The sequence below is a fragment of the Aotus nancymaae genome, unplaced genomic scaffold (assembly GCF_030222135.1).
Source record: "Aotus nancymaae isolate 86718 unplaced genomic scaffold, 86718_ANA_hifiasm-v0.15.2.pri h1tg000006l, whole genome shotgun sequence".
NCBI classification, from domain to species: Eukaryota; Metazoa; Chordata; class Mammalia; order Primates; family Aotidae; genus Aotus; species Aotus nancymaae.
In genome coordinates, this window is record NW_026988417.1 from 8,158,050 (window position 1) to 8,182,735 (window position 24,686).

At 43.2% G+C, this 24,686-nt stretch overlaps 1 protein-coding gene across 6 annotated transcripts in view; it reads right to left on the reverse strand.

Moving 5' to 3' along the window:
• STK32B (serine/threonine kinase 32B) overlaps positions 1-24,686 on the reverse strand; it is a 417,401-nt gene that overhangs the window by 291,938 nt on the left and 100,777 nt on the right. For all 6 annotated transcript variants that reach the window (XM_064363904.1, XM_012467008.2, XM_064363899.1 and 3 more), the window contains one exon: positions 510-661. In XM_064363904.1, coding sequence (XP_064219974.1) covers positions 510-661 — 152 coding nt within the window. The remainder of the gene's footprint in view (positions 1-509; positions 662-24,686) is intronic.

The following is a 24,686-nucleotide window of genomic DNA, read 5'->3' on the forward strand; positions in this document are numbered from 1 at the left end:
TGAAGATAATAGCCAAGGATGAGGTGGAGCAAAAGTTCTGAAATATGGGTCATGACAAGTCTTGGGGGCCGGATTCAGAATTCCGAATTTGGCATGTTGGTGCTGAGCGGCCATCTGTACTGAAGCAGAATAGTGGTTCCCGGTGGCCCTTCCTGCCATCAGCTCTATGTGTGTGACTTTCTGAAACAATGAACTCCCCACTCCCTTTAGTAGCCTGTCTTTGGCATTCTCTTATATTCCACTTATTTTCTCAAATACACAAAACCCTTCCCTTCTCCATCTATTTTCAACTCTGATTCATCAGATACGAGGACAGAATTAAAATTAAAATGAAACATATGCCTAAAGACTTCATCAGAAAATGTACTCTACAAAATACTTAATATCTGAACCCAGGAGATGTCATCCCTTTCTCTTTACCACTCAGAAGAGTTCTTCCAGCAGAGTGGAATTTGCATCTGGCTTCCCACAGAGGAAGCCACAGGAGCCCCGGACAGAGCCACACTCACCACAGGTTGACCAGGAAGGGGTGCTCCAGCCCCTGCATGATCTGCAGCTCCCGGAAGACATTCCGAACCTCGTCCCTCTCGATGCACTTCTGCTTGTTCATGTACTTCATTGCATACATTTTCTTAGTGTCTCGCTTCTGCACGATGCATACCTGAGCAAAGCCAAAGGGGAGAACATTCAGGCCAACAATGGAAAAGGAAGACAATGGAGAAGAGTCACCCCACACTGCATTTTTACTTCTGGAATCACGTCCCTGTCCTTAAAAATCTGCTAGCGGACAGGCTCTGCTAAGTCAGCCACAGCCTCTCTGCATCTGCAAAATGGAGGAGTTGGACCAGATTCATTCATTTATTAAATATTTACATGATATTGCCGGGCGTGGTGGCTCATGCCAATAATCCCAGCACTTTGGGAGGCTGAGGTGAGCAGATCACCTGAGGTCAGGAGTTCGAGACCAGCCTGACCAACATGGAGAAATCCCGTCTCTACTAAAAATACAAAATTAGCTGGGCATGGTGGCCTATAATCCCAGCTACTTGGGAGGCTGAGGCAGGAGAATCGCTTGGACCTGGGAGGTAGAGGTTGCAGTGAGCTAATATCACACCACTGCACTCCAGCCTGGGCAGCAAGAGTGAAACTGTCCCAAAACAATAACAACAAAAATATCTACATGAGCATTGGCCATGTACTAACTGCTGAAAGAGGAGCTGCAAACACAGGAGATGGAAGAAGCAGGGCCTCACAGCCCACAAGGAAAAGAGATACAAGCAAAAAGCACCAGTGACTACAACCCTGAGATGTGTGGCGTGCATGAGTGTTGCAGACTCTGTCTGTGCCCACCTGAATCTCCTCACCTTTTCCACTTCTGCACACACCTGCCTGACTTCCATCCACCAGTCCTGCATTTCTCTTCTTAAAGACTCTCTTTTGCCAGTAGGGCCCACTTTGCTGCCCATGCAACAGACTAGACGAGCCAGGGAATTAATGTCCTCAGAGCAACACTCAACCCCCACGACTGTTAGAAATTGGAGTATCACTACCCCAGCTCCCTTGCCCATCACCTGGGATGAGGCTGAGTCTGGTGTTTTACACCAGTTCTCGGAATTTCTAAGTTTGCCCAGCCCTGTAATGGGGTAACAGACTTGACAGCACTCCCTTTCCTGGCTGGCTTCCTTCCTATCCTTCACTGTGTTCTCTTTACCCCTCTCATGCTCTGTCCTCAAATCCTTGCCTTGGAGCCTGATGCTGGGGAAACCCAAACTCAGTCACGTGGGTTCTGGGGGAGCACAGAAGCTGGGACAGCTATGATAACAGTGCTCCTGTACTGAGCACTTTACTTCAGTCCAGACCCTGAGAAAATCATCTCCTTGATCATCTCACTGAATCCCTATAAGAACCTTACGAATAAAGCATGAGGAAGCTGTAGCCCCAAGTGTACTGATTAACTTGTTCAGAGTTCAACAAACCACCAAGTGGCAGGGTGGAGATTCAAATCCATGAGGGCTAGATTTTTGAGTGATTGCCTTACCTACGGGGAGTGGGAGCAGGGTAGGAGGATGGGAGCTGTCAGAGAAGGCTCTCTGCAGGAATCAAAACCAGGGGGCAAGCTCTAAAGGACGGGAAGATGGTAAGGGTGAAGGAAGAGGCTTCGAGGGAAAGGGAACCCTGTAAAGGAGGGCATGGCACCAAGGAGACACAGCAAGCATGGCAGGAAAAGTGAGCAGGGCTGACATGCACCATGTGGCATGAACAGTTAGCAAGGATTACATGAGCTAATCTTCCCAGCACCCCAAGAAGGGACTGCATGGGTTTCTTGGAGTGTTAGCAAGGACTGCATGGGCTAATCTTCCCAACACCTCAGGAGGGACTGGATGGTTCCTTGGATGGTTAGCAAGGATTGCATGAGCTAGCTAATCTTCCCAGCACCCCAAGAAGGGACTTCATGGGTTCCTTGGACTGTTAGCAAGGATTGCATGTGCTAATCTTCCTAACACCCTGAGGAGGGAATGCCTGGGTTTCTCGGGTTGCTATAACAGTACAATTTATTAGCTAATAGTTCTGAGGGCTGGAAGTCCAAAATCAATGTGTAAGCAGGGCCTGTCCCCTCTGAAGGCTCCTAGACGGGATCCTCTCCTGCCTCTTCCAGAGTGGGGCAGCTCTAGCAACCCTGGCGCCCTAGGCTTGCAGCTGTAGCGCTTCTGTCCTGGCCTCCCTTGTCACATGGCATCCTCCCCTACGTCTCTGTGTCATTCATCTCCTCATAAGGACACCAGTCACAGTGGCTTTAGGACCCACCCTAATCTAGTATGACTTCATCTGAACTAATTAAACTTACAATGATGCCATTTCCAAATAAGGACACATTCTGAGGTTCCAGGAGGACTTGCATTTGGAGTGGGTGGGACGTCCGTTCCATCTAGGACAATGACTATTATTATCCCTGCTTTACAGAGAGAGGAAAGTGAGGCCTGGAAAGGTTTTAGCGCTTTCTCAAGGCTCGACTCAAACCCAGCCTCTCTGCCTCCCCAGCTGTCATTTTCACCCACAGTGCGGCCTCCCTAAGAAACAGGACATGCTGGGAAACGCCAGCAAGAACATGGTCGGCCTGAGGACCCAGGGCAGGAGCTCGGGGTATTCTCCTGGCATCACAGGCCGCTCTTCTGTTGGAAAGTGGACCCCATTCAGCTCTGACACGTTGCAAATCTATTCAAAGCAGATACAGGACAATGGAAGACGCCTGAATTCCGACTGCGGCTCTGGTGCTTGCTGCCTCTCTGGGCCTCAGTCTCAGCATACATCTCTGCTGAGTCAGCAAAAGCCACCCTCTCCAGGCCTCAGTCTCAGCATACATCTCTGCTGAGTCAGCAAAAGCCACCCTGCAGCACTCGGGTGAACTAAACAGGCCCGGGAAGTGGGAGTGTGGGGCAGCACTTAGAGATCATAAATGTCAACTGCATCTCAATGCATCAAATAGCACGTTTCATGAAATCTCCAAAAAGACGTTTTCCCACAAAGAGTAAAATTTCTGGCATGAGGTTGAAGGCCCACGGAACACCCATTTCCAGCAGTGAGCTTGAGAATATAAAATGCAAGGAGGCAAAGGTGTGATGAGCAAACGTGCCTCAGGAGTCCTGTCTTTGTGGGAATCCAAGCAAAGACTTCTGGCAGCCCGGGCACCAGGCCCTGAGACACACATCTGAAGCTAGACAAGGCGTGGGAAGGTAATCCCACTAATTAGAATTTGTCATCTCTCTGATTTCTCATTTGCCTTCTCAGAAGAGACAGCGGGCACTGCCTCTGCAGGGCTGGGACCCTGCTGTCACCTGGCTGCATCACCATGAAAAGCTTAGGCTGGGATCAGAGTCTGTTCGGTGTCCCCGGGGCTGCGTGTCTTCAGATAAATACATCCTTGGCTCTCCTGGGTTTCAGGGGATGGCTCTCACCTCCACTCAGAGACATTTTAGGAATTGGAAGTGACTCTCCAAAATTAAATTAAAACTGGCTTTCAAAGAAGAGCTAATGATTTCAATAGAGCTTGGAAGTTTGACTTTTCATTTCAAGCAAAAGCAGGTGGTTGGCACAGGGCATTGGATGTGGCCTGGAAGTTTCGATTTACCAAAAAGAGAGGCCAAGGATCAGGGTCTCGGCCAGCTTGACGCAGAGCCCTGAGTGTGGCTGGGATCCGTTAACCATCTGGGCCTTGACTACCTCCTCCGTAAAAGGCACCTCGGAAACATTCTATGTTTCTCAGGAACACAGAGCAAAGAAGGCTAGACCAGGGTCGTGAGAGCTGGGCTCTGAGCCTCGCCCTCTTGCAGACTCTGAGTGGAGCTGTGCACAAACCCCTGGCCCTTCTGTACTTTCTTCCTCACTGACCAAGCAGAGTTGGCAACAACTGAATTAACCTGACCAGGAGGTAGAGAGGCTAAAAAAGAAAAAACAAGAACTAAGCTAAATCTAATGCACTGAGTGGAGACAACGGTCTTCCAGGAAGTCACAGAGTCACAGAGAGTTTGAGCTCAGGGGCCACTCCGAGCAAGGCTTAATTCCAGCTCTTTGGTGTGTGATCACAGACAAGTGGCCCACCCTCTCTGAGCCTCATTCAAATCTAATGCACTGAGTGGAGACAAGGGTCTTCCGGGAAGTCAGAGTCACACCGAGTTTGAGCTCAGGGGCCACTCTGAGCAAGGCTTAATTCCAGCTCTTTGCTGTGTGACCACAGGCAAGTGGCCCACCCTCTCTGAGCCTCATTCTGCTCATCAGAGCTCCTGCTGTTCACCCTGTGATAATACAGTGTGAAGCTAGCAGCCTGCAACCTAAAAAAGGGGCCACTCCAGAATCTGACTATGCTGGCACCTTAATCTGGGACTTGCAGCCTCCAGAACTGGGAGAAATAAATGAGATCATCCTGGGTTAGGGCAGGTCCAAATCAAATGACAAGTGTCCTTATAAGAGAAGGGAAGGGGAGGAGACACATGGATGGGGAGGCTATGTGATGATGGATGCAGAGGTTGTAGTGATGAATCCACAAGCCAAGGAATGCTGAGGCAGGCTGGCAGCACCAGAAGCTGGGCAACGGCATGGGACAGACCCACCCTCAGAGCCTCTAGAAGAAACCTACCCTGCCCACAGCTGGATTCCAGACTTCTGGCCTTCGAAACTATAAGATAATAGACTTCCATTGTTTTAAGCCAGCCGGTTTAGGAAACTATCACAACCTATCAATGTCCACCACTGCCACCAACCAGGGGCTGAAGAACCTGGCCAAACGCTCTGTGGTCCTCACTCTCCTCCACCATGGAATGGGTCTACAGAACCAGCCCTCCCAGGTCTACAGTCAGGTCTGCGTGGGACAGAGTGGGAAGAGCCAGATACACAGCAGGTGGCCTGTCAGAGAGCAGGAAACAGGCTGGTGCAGTGAGGGGCAGACTCATGCCTGGACCCGAACCCTGAGCCTCTGGCAAAGTGTCCTCTCTCCACGAGTCCCTGTAACCAGAGGGATTTCTGGTATTTGAGGCTTAATGTTTGAAGTTTCAGAAACAGGAAGAATTCATTGATAGCTTCCAAACTGGCTTCTGCTCTGGTCTCTGCAGATGTCCTTTTGCTTGGTGAGAATGTCTGAAAAATTAAAGATTTGGCCAGGCTTGGTGGCTCATGCCTGTAATCCTAGCACTTTGGGAAGCCGAGGCAGGCAGATCACGAGGTCAAGAGACTGAGACTATCCTGGCCAACATGGTGAAACTCCATCTCTACTAAAAATACAAAAGTTAGCTGGGCGTGGTAGTGCACGCCTGTAGTCCTAGCTACTTGGGAGGCTGAGGCAGGAGAACTGCTTGAACCCAGGAGGCAGAGGTTGCAGTGAGCCAAGATGGTGCCACTGCGCTCCAGCCTGGCACCTGGTGACGGAGCAAGACTCTGTCTCAAAAAAAGAAAAAGAAAAATCAAAGATTTAAAGCCTGCAAGGGTAATTCTTTTGCCTTCAGAAAATGTTTGAGGTCAAGGTCTTGGCATTCAAAGCCCTCCATGACAATGTCCCCTTCAACATATCACACACAGACACACACACAGACACACACACACACACGCCCTTCACTCTACTATCACAAACTCTTTGGAATTACTTTGAAGGGTTTCTTTATCACCAACCTCTCCTACCCTTGTTACCTCCTTCCCTAGCCTACTGCCACCCAATCCGGCCTTCGCAGCCCAGCTAGCTCCATCTCTGTCCAGACATTACATCTTCGGGAAACTTCCCTTTATTCCTTGAAGCTGTATGCAGAGCCTTTCCCACTCGGCTGCCATAGGTCCTGTTTTTACTGTAAGGCTTGACACACTGTATTATAAATCCCTGTTATGGGCTGGGCGTAGTGGCTCATGCCTGTAATCTCAGCACTTTGGGAGGCTGAGGTGGGTGGATCATGAGGTCAGGAGATCGAGACCATCCTGGCCAACACGGTAAAACCCTATCTCTAGTAAAATACAAAAAATTAGCAGGGCATGGTGGCACGTGCCTATAATCCCAGCTACTCAGGAGGCTGAGGGAGAGGAATTGCTTGAACCAGGGAGTCAGAAGTTTCAGTGAGCCGAAATCACACCACTGCACTCCAGCCTGGCAACAGAGCAAGATTCCATCTCAAAATAAATAAATAAATAAAGCCCTGTTATTATCTGGCAGTCAGACTCCAACACTCTGAAGACCAAGACCAAGCCAACTCAGTTCCTGCTCAGGGGCTCACACATGTGCAAGTGTCACCTTCACTCGCGACTCTCTCCGTTAGAATATCTCACTTACTCTGCCTGGAATGCCCTCCCTGCAAGCCTTCTCCTGCCTCACTCCTTGCAGGGACCGCCACTGCCTGACCTCAGTGCTTCTCTGGCCCTGACCTCCAAGTCTGAATCCTCAAAGCAGCTGAATTTCATACACGCTGGGTCTATCATGTCCCACATGGCCCAGAGCAGGTCAGCAGTCCTCAGGGACTCCATATTTACAGTGTAGGAGGAGAGGCTTCCATTCCTCCCTGCTCAAAATCCCAAGACAACCATGTGATTGAGGGATCTACTGAAACTGATGTAGCATTTTGGCCTCAGCTCACAACAGGTGCTCTAGAAGGAAGCTGAACACTCGTCACCAACAGCAGACTCTATCCAAGTCCTGGCAACCTTCAACGTCAAAATCGAAGAGCTAGGTCTCATGTGGCACCTTGCCTGAGTTTGGGGTTCTTGGCAGGGCCGCTCAGAGCCCTTTTCCATAGTAAATCACAGTTAATGAGGTGAGAACAAGCAATTTGGCCAAAGCCACCTAAGCTGCTACTGAAAGGCGAGCACATAATTAACATTCCTCATTAGTCTAATTCAATTAGGACCTGATGTCATCATTATTAATTACAACTTAATGGGACAAATAAATGCTAGCTAGCACAGATTTTAGCTGATTTGCTATAAGAAAGGCACACTGAGCATCAGAAATTTGGGAATGGGTCATGAGTCAGTGGAGAAGGCGGCCGGAGCACACAGAACCTGCAACATGCCTGCACCCAGGGTCACAGTCCTGACTTTACAGTGTATTTGAGGCGCTGATAATGCCGATTCTGCAGCACACCCAAAGCTCTGGGATTTTTATTTTTTAGATGTGCCCGAGGGAAGGGTGAAGTGCAGAGTTGAGCGTTTCATTGGAATCTTCAAGAAGCCCATTTGGCTGTGTCTTCACAGCGTCCTTTATGGTCAGGACTCTAATTGCTGGTTAGCAGCTCAGGCAACCCAGGCTCCAGAAGGACAGATGAGCACAGAACAGAGAGGCTAGAGCTGTGCCAGAATGCCAGGACTATGGGGTGCAAAGCTGAGCCTGGGCTGCCCTCTCCTCATCTCGCTTGCTGGGCAGCTGCAGTTCTGACTCTACCCCATCAACAGGACCCAGGGCAGACACCAGGCTAGTTCTTCTCATGCTTCCCACTCCCACCATCCCCCAGCTTGAGTAGCACTCAGCAAATACTGCAGGAATGAATAAACAGCTACAGTGTGACATTAAAAGATGCTGGTTATACTTGCAGGGGCAAGATTCTGGAAAATGACCAATCTGGCGGGAAAAAAAGAAAAACAGGATTAAATATGGTTACTAAGGAGATGATCAAGCTGGCTACTATTGCTCAAGTGATTCTCTGGAGGAAGACTATCTTCGGCAGATGAAGTTTTAACTACTCAGTATGCATCCTCCCCTTTTCTCCTTTAGAGCAGGACCATTTACTTCAAGAAAGCAATGTGATCTGTTCTGTATGCACTTAGAGCCAGCAACAGCCACAGTTCTAGCCAAGGAGATGTTGGTCTGCTAGAGGTTTCTAGGGAAAGTCTTGCTTTTTTATTATTATGCTTTAAGTTCTGGGATACATGTGCAGAACGTGCGGATTACACAGGTATACATGTGCCATGGTGGTTTGCTGCACCCATCAACCCGTCATCTACATTAGGTATTTCTCCTGATACTATCTCTCCCCTAACCCTCCAATCCCCAACAGGCAATGGTGTGTGATTACATAAAAGAGAATACTACAGATGGTTTCACTTTTTTCTCCTCTCCAACTTTCTTCCTGTCCTTCCTACTTTGAACATGGATGTAATGTCTGGAGCAACAGCAGCTCCCTGGGACCATGAGGTCAAGAAAGTCTCAGAGATGCTGAATCTGCTATCATGGAGTCTCCTGCCTTCAGATTTCTTGTTACGTGAGAGAAAAAAAAACTCTCTTTGTTTGAGCCACCATAAGGCAGGTTTTTTTGTCCCTTGCTGCTGAGTCCACCTCAACGGACACACAAATTATGAGTTTCACAGCACGTAAATCCCATGTGGGCTGATCAATGACGGTCTTGTTGGAGGGATCAAAAGTTGGTCTCAAGAAAAATACTTATTTGAATGAATGTTTCACTCAATAAACATGTATTAAGTGCCTGCCATGGGCCTAATACCATGTTAGCCATGAGGATATCACTCTCCAGCAGGGAGCCTGAGGTGTAATGGGATAATAAGACAATACACAGGAATAAAGGCCACAGTCCTTCACTGTGGACCCCCAGGCCCTATGTGGCCTCCTCCCAGTTCCCCTCCTACTTCCCACAGCAGCCTCTGCTCCTTCCCTGTGCCCGACATGCTCTTCCCAGGCACCCACAGGTCTTGGGCCCTCACCTCCTTCAGGTTCTGCTCACAGGTCATGTTCCCAGCTAAGCCACCTCTGACTTCCCTATGCGAAGGGGCAAAGCCCTCCCCTACCCCCCACCCTCCCTCTCTGCTGTGCTCCCATCATAGGACATGCTTCCTGGTTTGACCATCCACTGTCCACTTCCCCTGCTGAGTTGTGAACCCCATGACAACAGGGATTTTTCTCTTGTGTTCACTGCATCATCCTTAGTGTCTGGCACATAGCAGGTATCTAGCTGATAACTGTTGCTGAATGAATGAATGAAGGAATGAATCATAACCATTTAGGAAAGGCATGGGAGAGGTTAGCACACGGGGCTAAGGGACCCCAGAAGAGGAATCTTAAAACAGATGTGGGATTTGGGAAAGGCATTCTTGAAAAAGTAGCATCTGACCTTAGCACAGTCACCAAGGGTTGGTCCCATGAGGACGGAGTATGTGGATGGGGAGAAGGAAGGGGGTTACCAGGAGAGGGCACAGCCTCCGTGGAAGTTCAAAGAGATAAGACGTGCCATGGCACGTGTTGCCATGTTGTTAGGCTTCGAAACTTCCTCATCTGCACAATGGGGATAAGAGTGGATTTGCCTGAACGGGGAGTTATAAAGGCTCCATGGTAAACACTGAGTATTCTGTTCATTACGGTTGTGTGATCAGCATCCAAACCTCTTCTGAAGAGCACAAGACATTGTGGAGATGGGCAAAGTGGCCCAAGAAGGGCCTCGGGAACAAACTCATGGTTGTCTGGTACGATGAGTAGTTTTCTGTGTCAACTGGGCTGTGCCATGGTGCCCAGATATGTGGTCAGACACTCTGAATGTGTCTGTCTGGGTGTTTTTGGATGAGGTAGATATTAAATTGTGGACTTTGAAGGCAGGATTGCCCTCTGTAATATGTGTGGGCTTCCTCCAACCTGTTGAAGGCCTGAATGAAGTAAAAGACTGACCTCTCGAGGAGGAGGGAATTCTGCAGCAGGTGCCCGTCAGATTTGAACTGCAGCCTCAGCTCCCTCCTGCATCTCCAGCCCGACCATTCATCCTAAAGATTTGAATTTGGCAGCTTCTATAATCATGTAATCAACAAAATCAAACTCCAGTAACTATATATATACACATATATATACATACACACATAGTTACATCCCATTGGTTCTGTTTCGCTAGAGAACCTCGAGCAATATGTCTGGTAATGAGCCATCCAGAATCAGAATTCATCATCTGAATTTAACTTCCTACCAGCCTAGGGAGCCACTGCAGCCACCAGTACTGGCATCTGGCATTTCTCCACAGTCCCTTAAAGAGTGCACACACTAAGCTCAAACAGGTTGGTACTTGATTCCAAAATATGTTTCCTCAGTCAGCGTACACAGAGAGACTGCACCATGCGGCATCCCCTTGGTAAGCACAGCCCAGTGTCCCAGCCGTGCTCCAGCCAAGCAGGCCTGCCCACGGGGAGCTGAGAAGCAGTGCCCTCCTGCCCCTTGTCAGTGAGCACCAGCCCGTGTTGGCTGAAGCCTGCTGGCATTCACCTGCAACACTGTACAACTGACGTCACTGAGATGAGCGATGGGGTAGGTGACAGATGGCTTGAATGACATGTTTAAAGGGTTGGTGCCATGGGCTAAGTTGTATGCTCCCCAAATACATATGTGGCAGTCCTAACCCCCAGCACCTCAGGTGTGACTGTATTTGGACATGGAGGCTTTAAAGTGGTAATTAAGGTAAAAATGAGATCTTTGGGTGGGCCCCAATCCAGTGTGACTGTGTCTTATAAGAAGAGATCAGGACTGAGACGCAGAGAGAGGGATGACCATGAGAGGACACAGGGAGAAGACGGTGTCTGCAAGACAAGGAGAGAGGCCTCGGAAGAAGCCAACCCTGCCAATTCCTTGACTCGGACTTCAGCTCCCGGAACTGTGAAGTCAGTTTTGTTGTTCAGCCGCCCACTCTGCAGTGCTTTGTTGTGGCAGCTAGAGCTGAAGCACTCACACTGTTGACTGTTGTTGTGAGGGCACTGGGGGGCTGTTGTAAAAGAGGATCGTAGGTATACAATTATGAGGGAATGAATAAAGAAAGGAAGAAACAAACAAACAACATGGAAAATTTGGCTTGGGGTGGGGAGCTCTTTCTGGCAGCAAGTGGAAGGGAACCTACAGGCAATCCTGAGAGGTGATGGTGTGCTTTAAAAATAAGTGAATGCCCCTGCTCACACACACTGGAGGACATCACGGCCAGCAAACCTCACAGTAAGGCAGGGCACACAGACCCCAGGATCAGCACTGTGCCACTGGCCCACTGTCACCCTTGGTGCCCTCAGGGTAAAGGGAGCTGGGAAACACTTTGCAGATGGGCAAAGGCCTGAGAACGCTCGGCTGCTGGATAGAAGGAGACGTCCTTATGAGAAGATACCGAGAAGTGCAAATGAGCAATGAGGTCCACCAAGCTGGTCAGTAATGGGTCGCCTGCTCTGGCCGATGCTCGCAAGCCATTTGCGAGCGAGCCTGCATTTCCTGTGATATTTAGCTCCTAATAAAGCAATCCCCATGAGCTGATACATTCCTCCAAAGTATGCCTCAAGCCAAACACAACCTAATTAACATGAAATGAATAAATATTTCATTAAAAAGAAATGGATTTCATCCCTCATGAAGATGTCTGCATGAACAATGAAGGCTTGTAGTAAATACATCATTGTTGAGAATTCCAAAGATGATCCCTATATAGGAATAGCAGCTAACTCGAGGCTCAGAGAAGTTAAGCAACTTGCCCAGAGTCACGTGGCTGGGCCAGAATTCCAACTCGACTCTGTCAACCTTTGCAGTCAAAGCTGTTAAACAGACTCCAAGCGAATTAACTCACTCAGTTCCCTACAAAGAGCGACCACACATTCTGAGTCCTCTCTTGTGGCAGACACAATGCTGGGCATTGGATATATGAAGGCTGATACATGTCCCACTGCTAACTCTGTTCCTACCTCAGGACCTTTGCATCTGCTGCTCCTTTGGTCTGGGATGACCCTTTCCCCAGATCCCCATGTGGCCCATTTCCTTCTCAGCGGTTGAGTCTTAGCTCAAATTTCTCCTCTCAGAGAGGCTGTCTCTGTTGCCCTCACCCCGAGCGAAGCAGTCCCACCCTCCCAGGTCATCACAATTCACACTTCTGCAGATCAGCTATCATCAGTGGAAATCATCACACTTATTTACTGTTTGCATATCTGCCTGCTTCTTTTATTGAACTGTCAGTTCTACGGTGTCGGGAACCTTGTTCAGCCTTTTTTTTTTTTTGCCACATCCTCACAGGTAGCTAGAATAAGGTCAGGGCAGAGCAGTGATCCATGAACATTTATTGTTAAACTCAGTATCCTGCTGTGCATTCCAGCATGATCCCACTATCTTGGAGACCCAGTACCTTGAAAGATCAAAAAGATTCTAAAATAATAAATTTTTAAGGAAAAAAAACCTGAAAAGCTAAATGCTTTTGAACATTGAAACTTACAAACACATAGCTACAATTGAATCTCTGCTTAATTCCCAAGTGGATTTGTTGCAGTCTGGGCACTAAATTGGTTAGTCTGCTATTAATCAAATCTTTTTTTTCACACTCTGAATTCACATGCAGCTGTGAGTGCCTGGAATGAGGCTTTCCTCATTCTTAAGTGGAATGAGACAAGTAATAATATGCTTGGGGTCTGGAACTGATCATCATTGCATAATAAGACAGTATGGAGTCTGGAATGATCATTTGTGCAACTCTTGCTCAAATTTATCCAGAATCTTCCTTTGAGGGGCATAAAGAGCTATTATCACGTAACACTGTGCCACTTTCTGCCATTTTATGTGCAGACTGCCTCCAGCTATCCCATGAATTTTAATTAACTCCATGTTTACTTCACTTTGACCCTGCAGCTCTTCAAGCAGATGGCCCATGTACCAATCGAAGAAGACACTTTTGAAGCTAACTCCTCAGAGTCCTCCCAAAGGTATCCTCCTCCTTCCCTTTAAAATAATGAAGCCCTGCTGACTACAGAGGTAACTTAAAGTGGAGCACTTCACCCTGGACACTTCTGCTGGCTCAGCCATCAAAGGGGTCAAGAGGAGCCGATGGAGAGTGGAGAGCAGGGGCTGAAGGACGGCAGGCAGAAAAAAAGAGTGCCTGTGAGAAGTGAATTTGCATGCAGAGGACCGGGAGAAACTTGCCTCTGGGTGCTAACCCTGAGTCAATCATTATATACCATTTGTCAGAATGGTATCTGTTAATTGTTAAGTTCTTCATTCATTTATATTATTTCTATAGTATTCATTCATTTATATATGTTATCTGTGTCATAGATACATACATGTGTATAAGATACAATAGATGTAAGATATATAGATACATATAATTATGTGTACGTGTGTATACACATAGACCACTTTCATATATATGTATACACATACACATATACATGTGTGTATGTGTATACATGCATATACATGCATGTGTATGTATGAATATGTGTACTGTGTTTTGTGGTGGGTCTATGTGCATATGTACTGCTTAGTGGGTGCATATATTATGTAGAGGTATATATGTATATGCACATGTATATATATTGCTTAGAGACTGTGCATGTATGTGAACTGTTTAGTGGATGTATTAGTCCTTTCTCACACTGCTATAAAGATAGTACTTGAGACTGGTTAATTTATAAAGAAAAGAGGTTTAATTAATTCGCAGTTCCGTTTGGCCAGGAAGGCCTCAGGAAACTTACAATCATGCCAAAAAGCAAAAGGAAGCAGGCACCTTCTTCACAAGGCAGGAGGAGAAAGAGAAAAAGGAAGTGCCACACTTTAAAACCATCGGCTCTCATGAGAACTCACTATCGTGAGAAGAGCATGGGGGAAACCACCGCCAGTACCCAGTTGACTCCCTTGACATGAGAAGATTTGGGTGGGGACACAGAGCCTGTCAGTGGGCATGTCTATGTGTCTATGCATATACACATGTGTGCCCCTATAAACTGCTTGGTAGGTGTGTTAATGTACATATATGTGCATGTGTGTATGTGCATGCATGTGTATGTATACTACTTAGCGGGAACTGGGGATAAAAGAGGGAAAAAGAGGAAACACTGCTGCCCTCAAAGAGCTTATGTTCTGGTGCATGAGACCCATCACCAAGAGGACAGCTGAATAAACACATAATAGAATCACAGGTAGTTATAGGTACACTGAAGACAAGGGGAAGAGAAGGGCAAGGAAATATGGAAAGCTGAGGTGGAGACAAAGAAGGGTGGGCATTCAGGGGAGGCACCATAGAGTGGACATCTGAGCAGAGCCCTGCATGCTATAAGTGAGCCCTGCAAATACCTGGGGAAAAGGTGACTGAGGTAGAGAGAAGAGCAAATGTGAAGGTTCTGTGTTAAAAATAACTTTAGTATGGCTAAGAGACTAGAAGAAGGTCTGGGGCAGAATGAGCAGGAAGACAGAGGTGGTAGAAAGCAGAGTCAGAAAAATGCGGGCAAGCCAGATTGCATGACTTCATGGGCTGGCACGGAGGGACTGGCACGTATCCTGAGTGGGAGGGAGGCAGCAACCAGGCGAGCTAATTCATGATTTGCGAACATCCCTGGCTGCTGTCTAGACTGAGGCTTGTTTTCCTCCTGTCTCTCACCCAAGCACTCACTAAGCCAGCACTTACTGAGCCTTTACCACACGTCAGGCACCAAGCTAAATGCGGATGGGCATGACCAGGTCCGAGCCCCTTGAGAATCTCAGTCACATGGGGAAGGCAGATGAGCAGCCTGGAAGCCATGCCTGGCCCCACTGTGTGGGAGAGATGGCAAGGACGATACTAGGAACACCAGACATAGGAAGGGTCTCAGTCCCAGGTCTTCTCCCTGGCATGTCCCTTCATGTGGATACCCAGATCCTTCTAGGATCCACCAAGCCACCAAGTAAAATCCTAGCCATGCTGGCTTCAAGAACACATGGAAGGCAGCCAGGCGCAGTAGCTCATGTAATCCAAGCACTTTGGGAGGCCGAGGCTGGTGGATCACCTGAGGTCAGGAGTTCAAGACCAGCCTGACAAACACGGTGAAACCCCATCTCTACTAAAAATACAAAATTAGCTGGGTCTGGTGGTACATGCCTGTAATCTCAGCTACTTAGGAGACTGAGGCAGGAGAAATGCTTGAACTCGGGAAGTGAAGGTGGCAGTGAGTCGAGATGGTGCCATTGCACTCCAGCCTGGGCCACAAGAGCAAAACTCCGTCACAAAAAAAATAAAAAATAAATAAATAGAAGACATGAAAGTCATTTGCAAAAGGCCATCCAGTCATAGATTAGTAAGTCTACCCTTGAACTCTCAAATTCCATTATTTGTGCTCATTCTTTCATCTATAACATACTGTCTCAATCATTGTAGGTTCACAGTAAATCTTGATATCGGGTAATATATCTCTACAGCTTTGATCCTGTTTTACAAAATTGTTTTAGCTCTTCTAGGTCCTTTACTTTCCATAGAAATGGTAGAGTCTATTATTGATAACTACAAAAAATCTTTGGTGACTTTGATTATAGAATCAAAATCAAATCTGTAAGTATATAAGTTTGTAGAGAATTAGTATCTTAATAAAATTAAATATTCCAAAGCATAAGCATAGTTTTGTATATTGACTTTGTTCTTCAAGCTTGCTATACTCATATTTTAATTCTAGTAGACGTTTTTGTAGTTTCTTTGATGTTTTCCATGTAGAAAAAAACATGAGTCTGTGAATAGAGACGGTTCTGTTTATTCACAGTATATCTGCATGGTTTTATTTATTTCCTTATTGTAACAGCTAGAGTATTTGCTGATTGCATTGATGTGGCAAGAGTCATATCCTTGCCTTGTTTCTACTTTGGGAAGGCATTTAATCTTTCAGCATTATATAAAATGTGTTTGTGTGGTTTTGGTAAATGCTTTTTATCAGATTGAGAGAGTTCCTTCTAGCCCTACTTTCTTTAGAGTTTTTTTCATCAATGAATGTTGAATTTTACCAAATTAAAATTAAAAAAAGAAAAAGGCCATCCACACGCCAGGTACCATGCTGAGGGCTGAATGTTGCTTGCTCCTTTACTCTCACATATGAACCTAGAGTCCATTCTAATCATTACTTTTTCTCAGAATATGAAAGGGAGGGTTGCAGGAGTCACATGATTGGTCCAAGTTTCCAGGACTGGAAGCAACAGGCTCTGACCCGAGCCAGACCTCCCCATCTGAAAGACTGTACCCTTTCCTCTATGTCCTGTTGCATCCAAAACCAAACGTGCTGGTGTCATCGGACACTGACGGAGATTTTTCCACCTGACCCCACTTGTTTCCAGCAGATGTGCCTGTGATGAAAGCCAGTTTCAAGGTCACTTCTGTATCTGGGAGGGCCATGCAAAAACAAAATAGGCTGTGTGTGGCAGTGGGGTCCTCTCCAGGCCTCGGATTCATCATCTATAAAATGGGGATAAAAACATCCAGCATACTGGGCTATTAGGGGGACAAGTGAGACAATGGGTCTCCAGTTGCCAGGACCATCACTGTTAGTCTCTGACTAGTCAGGACTCTTTAGGTGGCAAGTACTGGAAACCCAACATGATCTCACCTGAGCAGAAAAGGATGTTAGTTCCTGTAGCTAGCTGGTAAGGACATTGGGTAACTCACGGGACAAGGGAAATGAGAAGGTGGCAGCACTGCTGTGCCCACCCAGGTCCCTCTCATCACATCCACACACCTCAGGCTTACTGTGCCACCTGCAATGCCCTGCAGGAGGGCCTATTTTTGCCCTGAAAAGAGTAAGCCAAAGGTACAAGAGAGGCAATGCTGCATGGGCGACCCTCCACAGTCACTGAATGAGAACTGTGCATCCATGCGTTAGCTTCTCATCTGCAGCCACCGAATGCACACTCTGCACTGTCTCCTGACATCCTCCATGGAAGTAAGCTCCAGAAGCCCACCAGGTGAGGGGCTTGATCAAACACCCTTTACTGGCTGCATTCCTTTCCATGTCTCACTCCCCCCGCTCACAAATATTGCCTGGCATCATCTTTGAATAAACAGATTGCACTAAATTCTTTCTCTCAAAATCAACTTCTGGAGGAATCCAAATGAAGACAGTCATCAGCAGAGCCAGGACCAGGGTGAGGCCAGTGACGTGCCCAGGGTATCAAATTTAAGGAACCAAGTGCCAAGCCTGTGTCTGCAAAATTTAAGAAAGGAAGGTACATGTTTAACTCACTTGCCTCACCTTAATCTCAACCCTCACCAACAAAATGCCATCTCTTCAGCTACCTCATATATCTATTTCTGTTTAAACTTTATTCTTTTCTTCTACAGAAAAACCTTCATCTTCACCTTCACCTATTGCTAAGAAAAATGACCCAAAAAATGCAGACCTGTTTTCTTACAGTGCATGATAACTGGGAGCAAGTTTTTCACCTCTGAATCCACAGAAGATTTCTGAATGGTTGGGCTTGGATCACACGGCCACTCCTTGGACCAGGCACTATGTCTGGCTGAATATGGTCCATGTGACTGGCATAAACACATCACGTAGTCATCTCGGGGTCATTAGGGGACCGCAATGACATGGAGAGGGGGTGGTGTTCTCCAAAAGGAAGGAATGTTATTAAAATAAGGAAAGGAGATCCAGAAGCATGCTAGAGTCAAAAACAGTCGCCACTGCAGTGTATGGTTCTCCTTTCCCTTTCCACTTTACAGATGAGAACACGAAGCTGCAGAGAAGTTAATTTGCTTTCCTAGGTATTCACCACTAACACATATCAGCATCAGCCTGAGTCCAAAATCTAAATTGGTTCCACCGGTTATACAGAAATTAAACTGCTGTGCCTCAACTGTCCCGGAATTTAATCATAAAATGGTTATTTAAAATGTCAGTAAATTATTGCTAAAAAATCAATGGACTGCCGACAGTTATTTACTTTGGGGCTACACTGGGAGGCGCAACTTCTCCCAGCATGAAAGTAAAATGAGATTTCTGTGAATTCACATGTGTTCTTTCCTGATAACGAAGGCTATTGTCATAGTTTAACAACGAAACGTCTTTCTGGAAAACTCTTAATAAATGCCAGATATCAAAACTGCCAAAGGCAGACGACAAAGCCAAAATGCTCATTCAGTATTAGAAGGATGGTTTTCCTCTTAATCTTATGCCAGCCACCCTCCACCTTAACTTTAATAATAGTCATGTAGACTTCACCTGCATTTATTATGAAAGGTAGTGATTATTTAGCATTTTGACCAGAACAAAGCTATGCTTTATTCCCTTAAAGTAAGCTAACCTCATGCTGAATACTGGACATTTGTGTACATGCTACATCAATTTGCATGTCACCAAGAAATTGCTACAACCCAAAAGCAATTTAGAAATAGACCTTCTAGAAAGCTTGCATTTCTCAAAAGATCTACTAAATTTTCAAGGGGTGATGACAGGCTACAGTCAATTTGAAAATCTTGAGGCCACACGCTAACAGATTTGGTAGTATGTCATGAAGGAGTCCAAAAGGTTCAGGAACAAAACTCTCAATGACATGGCGGGAAAGCAGTATGCTTCTTTGTGATGCTAACTGTGTCGTGGATTGAAAAGGAATGCCTCAATTTTCCTGAAGCCATGAAATCTCAACATTAAGATGAGACAATACTTAAAAGATTAAAATATTTTTGTTTTTCTTGTTGTTTAAGTTCAGCCACTGTTCATGAGATTATGGGCAAACTTCTTAACTTCACTGGGCCACAACTCTTTCTGAGAAATCCAGAGAAGAGCCTAAAATGTGGTAAATAACCTCTGACTAAATCTATTGCTGACTCCTAAAGATCACGGATACAGAGCAAACTGAAAGCAGTCCAGTTAAGGAAAAAAAAATAGTGCACTGAGATTTATGTGCCTGCCCAAGAGGCAGAGTATGCAATATAAGTCCAACCAAGTTAACTGCTTGTTAAAAATACATTTTTAAAAAGTACAACAGAATTCAAAGTTTCTGCAAAATAACACAAACAATGTCCAGGATTTAAGACAAAACTACTTGACATAAAGAACCAAGAAAATGGGACCCATTCTCAACAGAACAGATAATCAGTGGACGTGAAACTTAAGATGACCCAAATATTGTAATTAGCATAAGGACAATAAAGCAGTTGCTATGACTATGCCACATGATATAAAGGGCAATATCACTGAAATAAAGAAAAAGATAGGAAATCTAAACAAAGCAAGAAAAACTATTTTTTTAAGTCAAGAGTTTCCACCTATGCGTATCATAGGTAAACTTCTAAGAGGCAAATTTTAAGGGACTTTTTCAAAGGAGGGAGCCAAAAGTGACACATTATATACTGGACAATAGCAAGTCAAAGTTTGATGACTTCTCTTCAGAAATTGTGCAAGTTAGGTGACAATAAGACAAAATCTTTAAAGTAAGGGAAGGAAAAAAAACAAACCTGTCAATCTAAAAATCTGTATCCAGTAGAAATATTCTTCAAGAAAGAAGGTGAATTAAATACATTTCAGATAAAATAAAATGAAGAGAATAAATTAAGAGGAGACCTGCCCCACATAAGATACTAAAGAAATTCCTCAGGCTGCATGGAAATGGTACCAGAGGGAAACTTAGATTTTTAAAAAATATATGGATAAATATCAACAACTATTTTCCTCCTAATTTTTAAAAGAAATTTTATACCAAACAACAATATATTCTAGTTATTTCTATTTAATTATACATATATATTTTTAAAGCAAAAACTATAACACTGCATTAAGAGATTTATAATTTAGGAAGTTGCAATACATTTGACACCTATATAGCACAAGGGCAGATTCGGTGGTATATGGGCCTCTACATTTGTAAGGCTTTCACATTTTACGTAAAGTGTAAAATATTAACCCTCAACAGACTGTGAAATAAATTAAGAATATATAGTATACAGCAGGGTTGGGGGAGGGGGGACAACACTGGAAGAAATGCCTGATGTAGGCGACGTCTGAGGATGGAGACAGCAAACCACCATGGCATGTATGTACCTATGCAACAATCCTGCAGGATGCAGGATGTGCAAATGTACACCAGAGCCCAAAATACAATAAAAAATGCTTCAAGAATATAAAAAGAAAAGAAAATTATTTGATGCAGAAAAGTAACAAAGAAGAAAAAGGAACATGTAATATAATCCTTTAGATCAACAAGTTAAAACATAATACTGGGACACATACTTATAAAGTCAACAGATAAATTAAAAGGTAGTTTTAAATATTCAATTAATCCACAACAATATAGGAAAGAAGAAACAGAGCCAAAAAAAAAAGAAGAGGTAAGAAGAAAACAAATAAAACAACAATAGACCTAAATAAAACCCTATCAATTATTATATCAATGTGAATGGACTAAACAATACAACTAAAGGCAGAGATTGTCAGAATGGATTTCTTTTTAAAGCAAGACCCAACTATATGCTGTCCTAAAGAAATTAATGTTAAATATAAAAGCAAAGAATAAAAATAAATGCATAGAAAAATATATGTCATGGAAGCAGTAAGCATAAGTAGGTTAGAATGGCTATATAATTTCATTTGTAAGTCCTATCAAACACTTTAAAAAGTAACACCAACGTTATACAAGCATTTTAAGAAAATGAAGAAAAATGTCTGAATTCAGTAAGCATACATGGATTAGAATGGGTATTTTAACCTCAAAGAAAGTAAGTTTCAAAATAAGGAGTACTAGAAGAAAAAGAGAAGGATATTTTACAATGATAATAGGGAAAATTCATCATGAGGAAATAACAATCATAAATGCGTATGCATCTAACAACAAATCTCAAAGTATAAGAAGCAAATATTGACAGACTTAAAGGAAGAATAAATAATTACACAACACAGTTGGTTATTTTACACGACTGTCCAGAAATTAATAAAACAACTAGATTTTAAAAATCAGCAATAACATGGAAGCTCTGAATACTACTTTGAATCAACTAATATTTATTGAATCTTACACTTAACAACTTTGAAATACACATTCTTTTCAAGTGGGCATTGTGTATTTACTAAGGTAGATCATAAGCTGGGCATAAAATGAGTCTCGATAAATATAAATGAATTGAAATTGTAGAGTATGTTCTTGGACCACAGTGAAAGAAATGGGAACCAATAACAATAAGAAGCTTAGAAAAAGACCAAAATTTGGAAGTTAAACAACACACAACTAAATAATTCATGGGTCAAAGAAGAAATCACAAGGGAAATTAGAAAATATTATCAATTAAATAGTAAACAAAATACAACATATCAAATTTTGGGGGTGTAGCTAAAGCACTCCTTAGAAGAAAATTTATAGCTCAAAATACTTATATTAGAAAAAATGTCTAAAATCAATGACCTAAGGTTCTATCTTGAAGAGCTAAGATTATAAACTGACCAAGAAAGTAAGAGAAACAAGACAAACTGCTAATATCAGAAGTGAAAGAGGAGTTACAACCACAGACACTACAAAAATTAAAAAGATCATATAAGAACATCATGAATTACTTTGTGTGAACAAATTTGCCAATATGGAGAAAACTGATTAATTTCTTGAAAAATATAACTTACTAAAATTTACATGAGAAAAAACACAAAATCTGAGTGCCTTATATCTACTAAAGAAGGTATTTTGTAGGCAAAATCCTTACTAGAAAGAAAATTCTATACCCAGATCATTTCATTTGTAAATCCTATCAAACATTTAAAGAAGTAACACCAACTTTACACAAGTGCTTTCAGAAAATAGAGAAGGAAAATGACTGAACTCATGTTTGAGACTACTATAACCCTAAAAACAAATTTGATGAAGATATTACAAAAAATAGCAGACTAATATTTTTTATGAATGCAGATGTAAAATTCTCTAATAAGGTATTAGCAAATCAAATTCAACAATATATAAAAGGAATAAAGTATCATATTTGAGTGGGATTTATCTCAGTAATGCATAGTTGGTTTAAAATTTGGAAATTAACCAACGTAATTTAGCATAGTAACAGATTAAGGAGAAAAAAATATGATCATTTCAATCCATGCAGAAAAAGTATTTGATAGAATTCAACAACAAGACATGGAAGGAAGGAAGAAAAAAACAAGCAAAGTTGACCCTACCTCACACTACACAAAAAAAACACTTCCAGAAAACTAAAACTGAAAAAGAGTTGCTCAATTTGATAAAGAGCATCTCTGAAAAACTTAGAAATAAGCATGCTCTTAATGATGAAAAACTGAACACTTTTTTTCCCCTAAAATTAAGAACAAAGCAAGGGTGCTTGCTCACATGACTTCTCCTCAATATCGTACTGAAGGTTTTAGCTACTCCAATAAAGATTTTAAAAGCATAAATAAAGGGGAAAGTAGATAAAACTACTTTTATTAACAAATGGAATGATTGTTGACACAGAAAATCTCCAGAATACTATAAAACAACTATTACAACTAATTATTTAATAATCAAGGTCTCAAGGTATGAGATTAAGATAAAAATTTGATTGTATTTATTATATCTAGTAGTAAACAATTAAAAACTAAATTAAAAACAATTTCATTACAATAGTGTCTTCCCCCTGTCCTTCCCAAAAAACTTCATGAACTATTCAGAAAAAATGTTAGTGCAAAAAAGGGCAAAGCCTCTACCCTAAAAATGACAAAATATCACTAAAATAGAATTTTAGATAACTAATAAAATAAAGATAAATAGAAGTAAAGAGATATATCATCTCCATGGATTAGAAGACTCGTTACTCTTAAGATATAATTATTTCCAAATTGATATACAGATTTAATGTACCAATTGTAATCCCACAGTTTTTTGCAGAATTGATAAGCAACTCAAAAATTTTTATGAAAATCAATGCTCTAGAACATCCAAAACAATCTTGAAAAAGAATAAATATGGAGGACTTACACTACCTGATTTTAAGACGTACCAGAAACCTGCAGTAATTAAGACAGGCTAGTACTTGCATAATGATCAACAAGTAGGTCAAATGAACAAAACTGAGCATACAGAAGAAGACATACAAATCATCTCATTTTTCTTATGAATCCCAAAGCAATCTGTGATGGTTAATATTAAGCATCAACTTGACTGGATTGAAGGATGCAAAATATTGGTTCTGGATGTATCTGGGTATGTCTGTGAGGGTGTTGCCATAAGAGATTAACATTTGAGTCAGTGGACTGGAAGAGGAAGACCCACCTCAGGAAGACCCACCTGCAACACGGATGGGCACCAACCAATTGGCTTCCAGTACAGCTAGAAAAAGCAGGCAGGAGAAGGTGCAAGAAACTGACTTGCTGAGTCTTCTAGCCTTCATCTTTCTCCTGTGATGGATGTTTTTTTCCCTAGAACATTAAACTCCAAGTTCTTCGGCTTTTGGATTCTTGGACTTACACCAGTAGTGTGCCAGGGACTCTCAGGCCTTTGGTCACAGACTGAAGGCTGCACTGTCAGTTTCCCTAGTTTTGAGGCTTTGGGACTCGAACCGAGCCACTACTGGCTTCCTTGCTCCTTAACTTTCAGATGGCCTATCGTAGGACTTCACCTTGTGATCATGATGTGAGGCAATTTTCTTAATAAACTCCCCTTCATATATACATATATCCTATTAGTTCTGTCCCTCTAGAAAGCCTAGTATACAATCCAATAAACAAACAAATCCTTTTCAAGAAATTGATGTCCATACTAGGAAGGAAGAAAAAAACAAGCAAAGTTGACCCTACCTCACACTACACAAAAAATCAATTCAAGATGAATTACAGACTAAACCTATAAGCTAAAACTATAAAACTTTTAGAAAGTAAACAAAGGAAAATATCTTTGTGAATTGAGTACATTTTGGTGAGCCAGGTTTTCTTATACAAATTGTATAAAACAAATACTCTAAAAGCAAAAGTACTGAACAAATTAGATTTCATCAAAATGGAAAACTTTCATGCACCAAAACACACCACTAATAAAATTAACAGGTATACCAGTCTGGCTGAAAATAGTCTCATGTCTGACAAAAGACTGGTATCCAGATATGTATTGCATAATTCAGTAATAAGACAAACAACTATTTTACAAAAAAAATAGCAAAATATTTTGAACAGGCACTTCACAAAATTTCTTTAATTGTCCATTAAGATATATAACTGGCCATTCAGCATACGAAAAAATACTTATCATCATGAGTCATCAGGGAAATGTAAGTTTAAATCACATTGAGATCCTACCAAACTCTCATCAGAATAGCTACAGTTAAAAATATTGATATCAAATGTTGGCAAGGATGTGAAACAAATAGAACTCTTAGTAAGAGAATAAAATGGTACAGGCACGCTGGAAAATCTTTTGGCATTTTTGTATAAAATTAAATACACACCTAACCTATGACCCAGAAATTCCCAATCCTAGATATTTGCCCAAAATAAATAAAATCATATGTCCACAAAAAGTCTGCTGTACG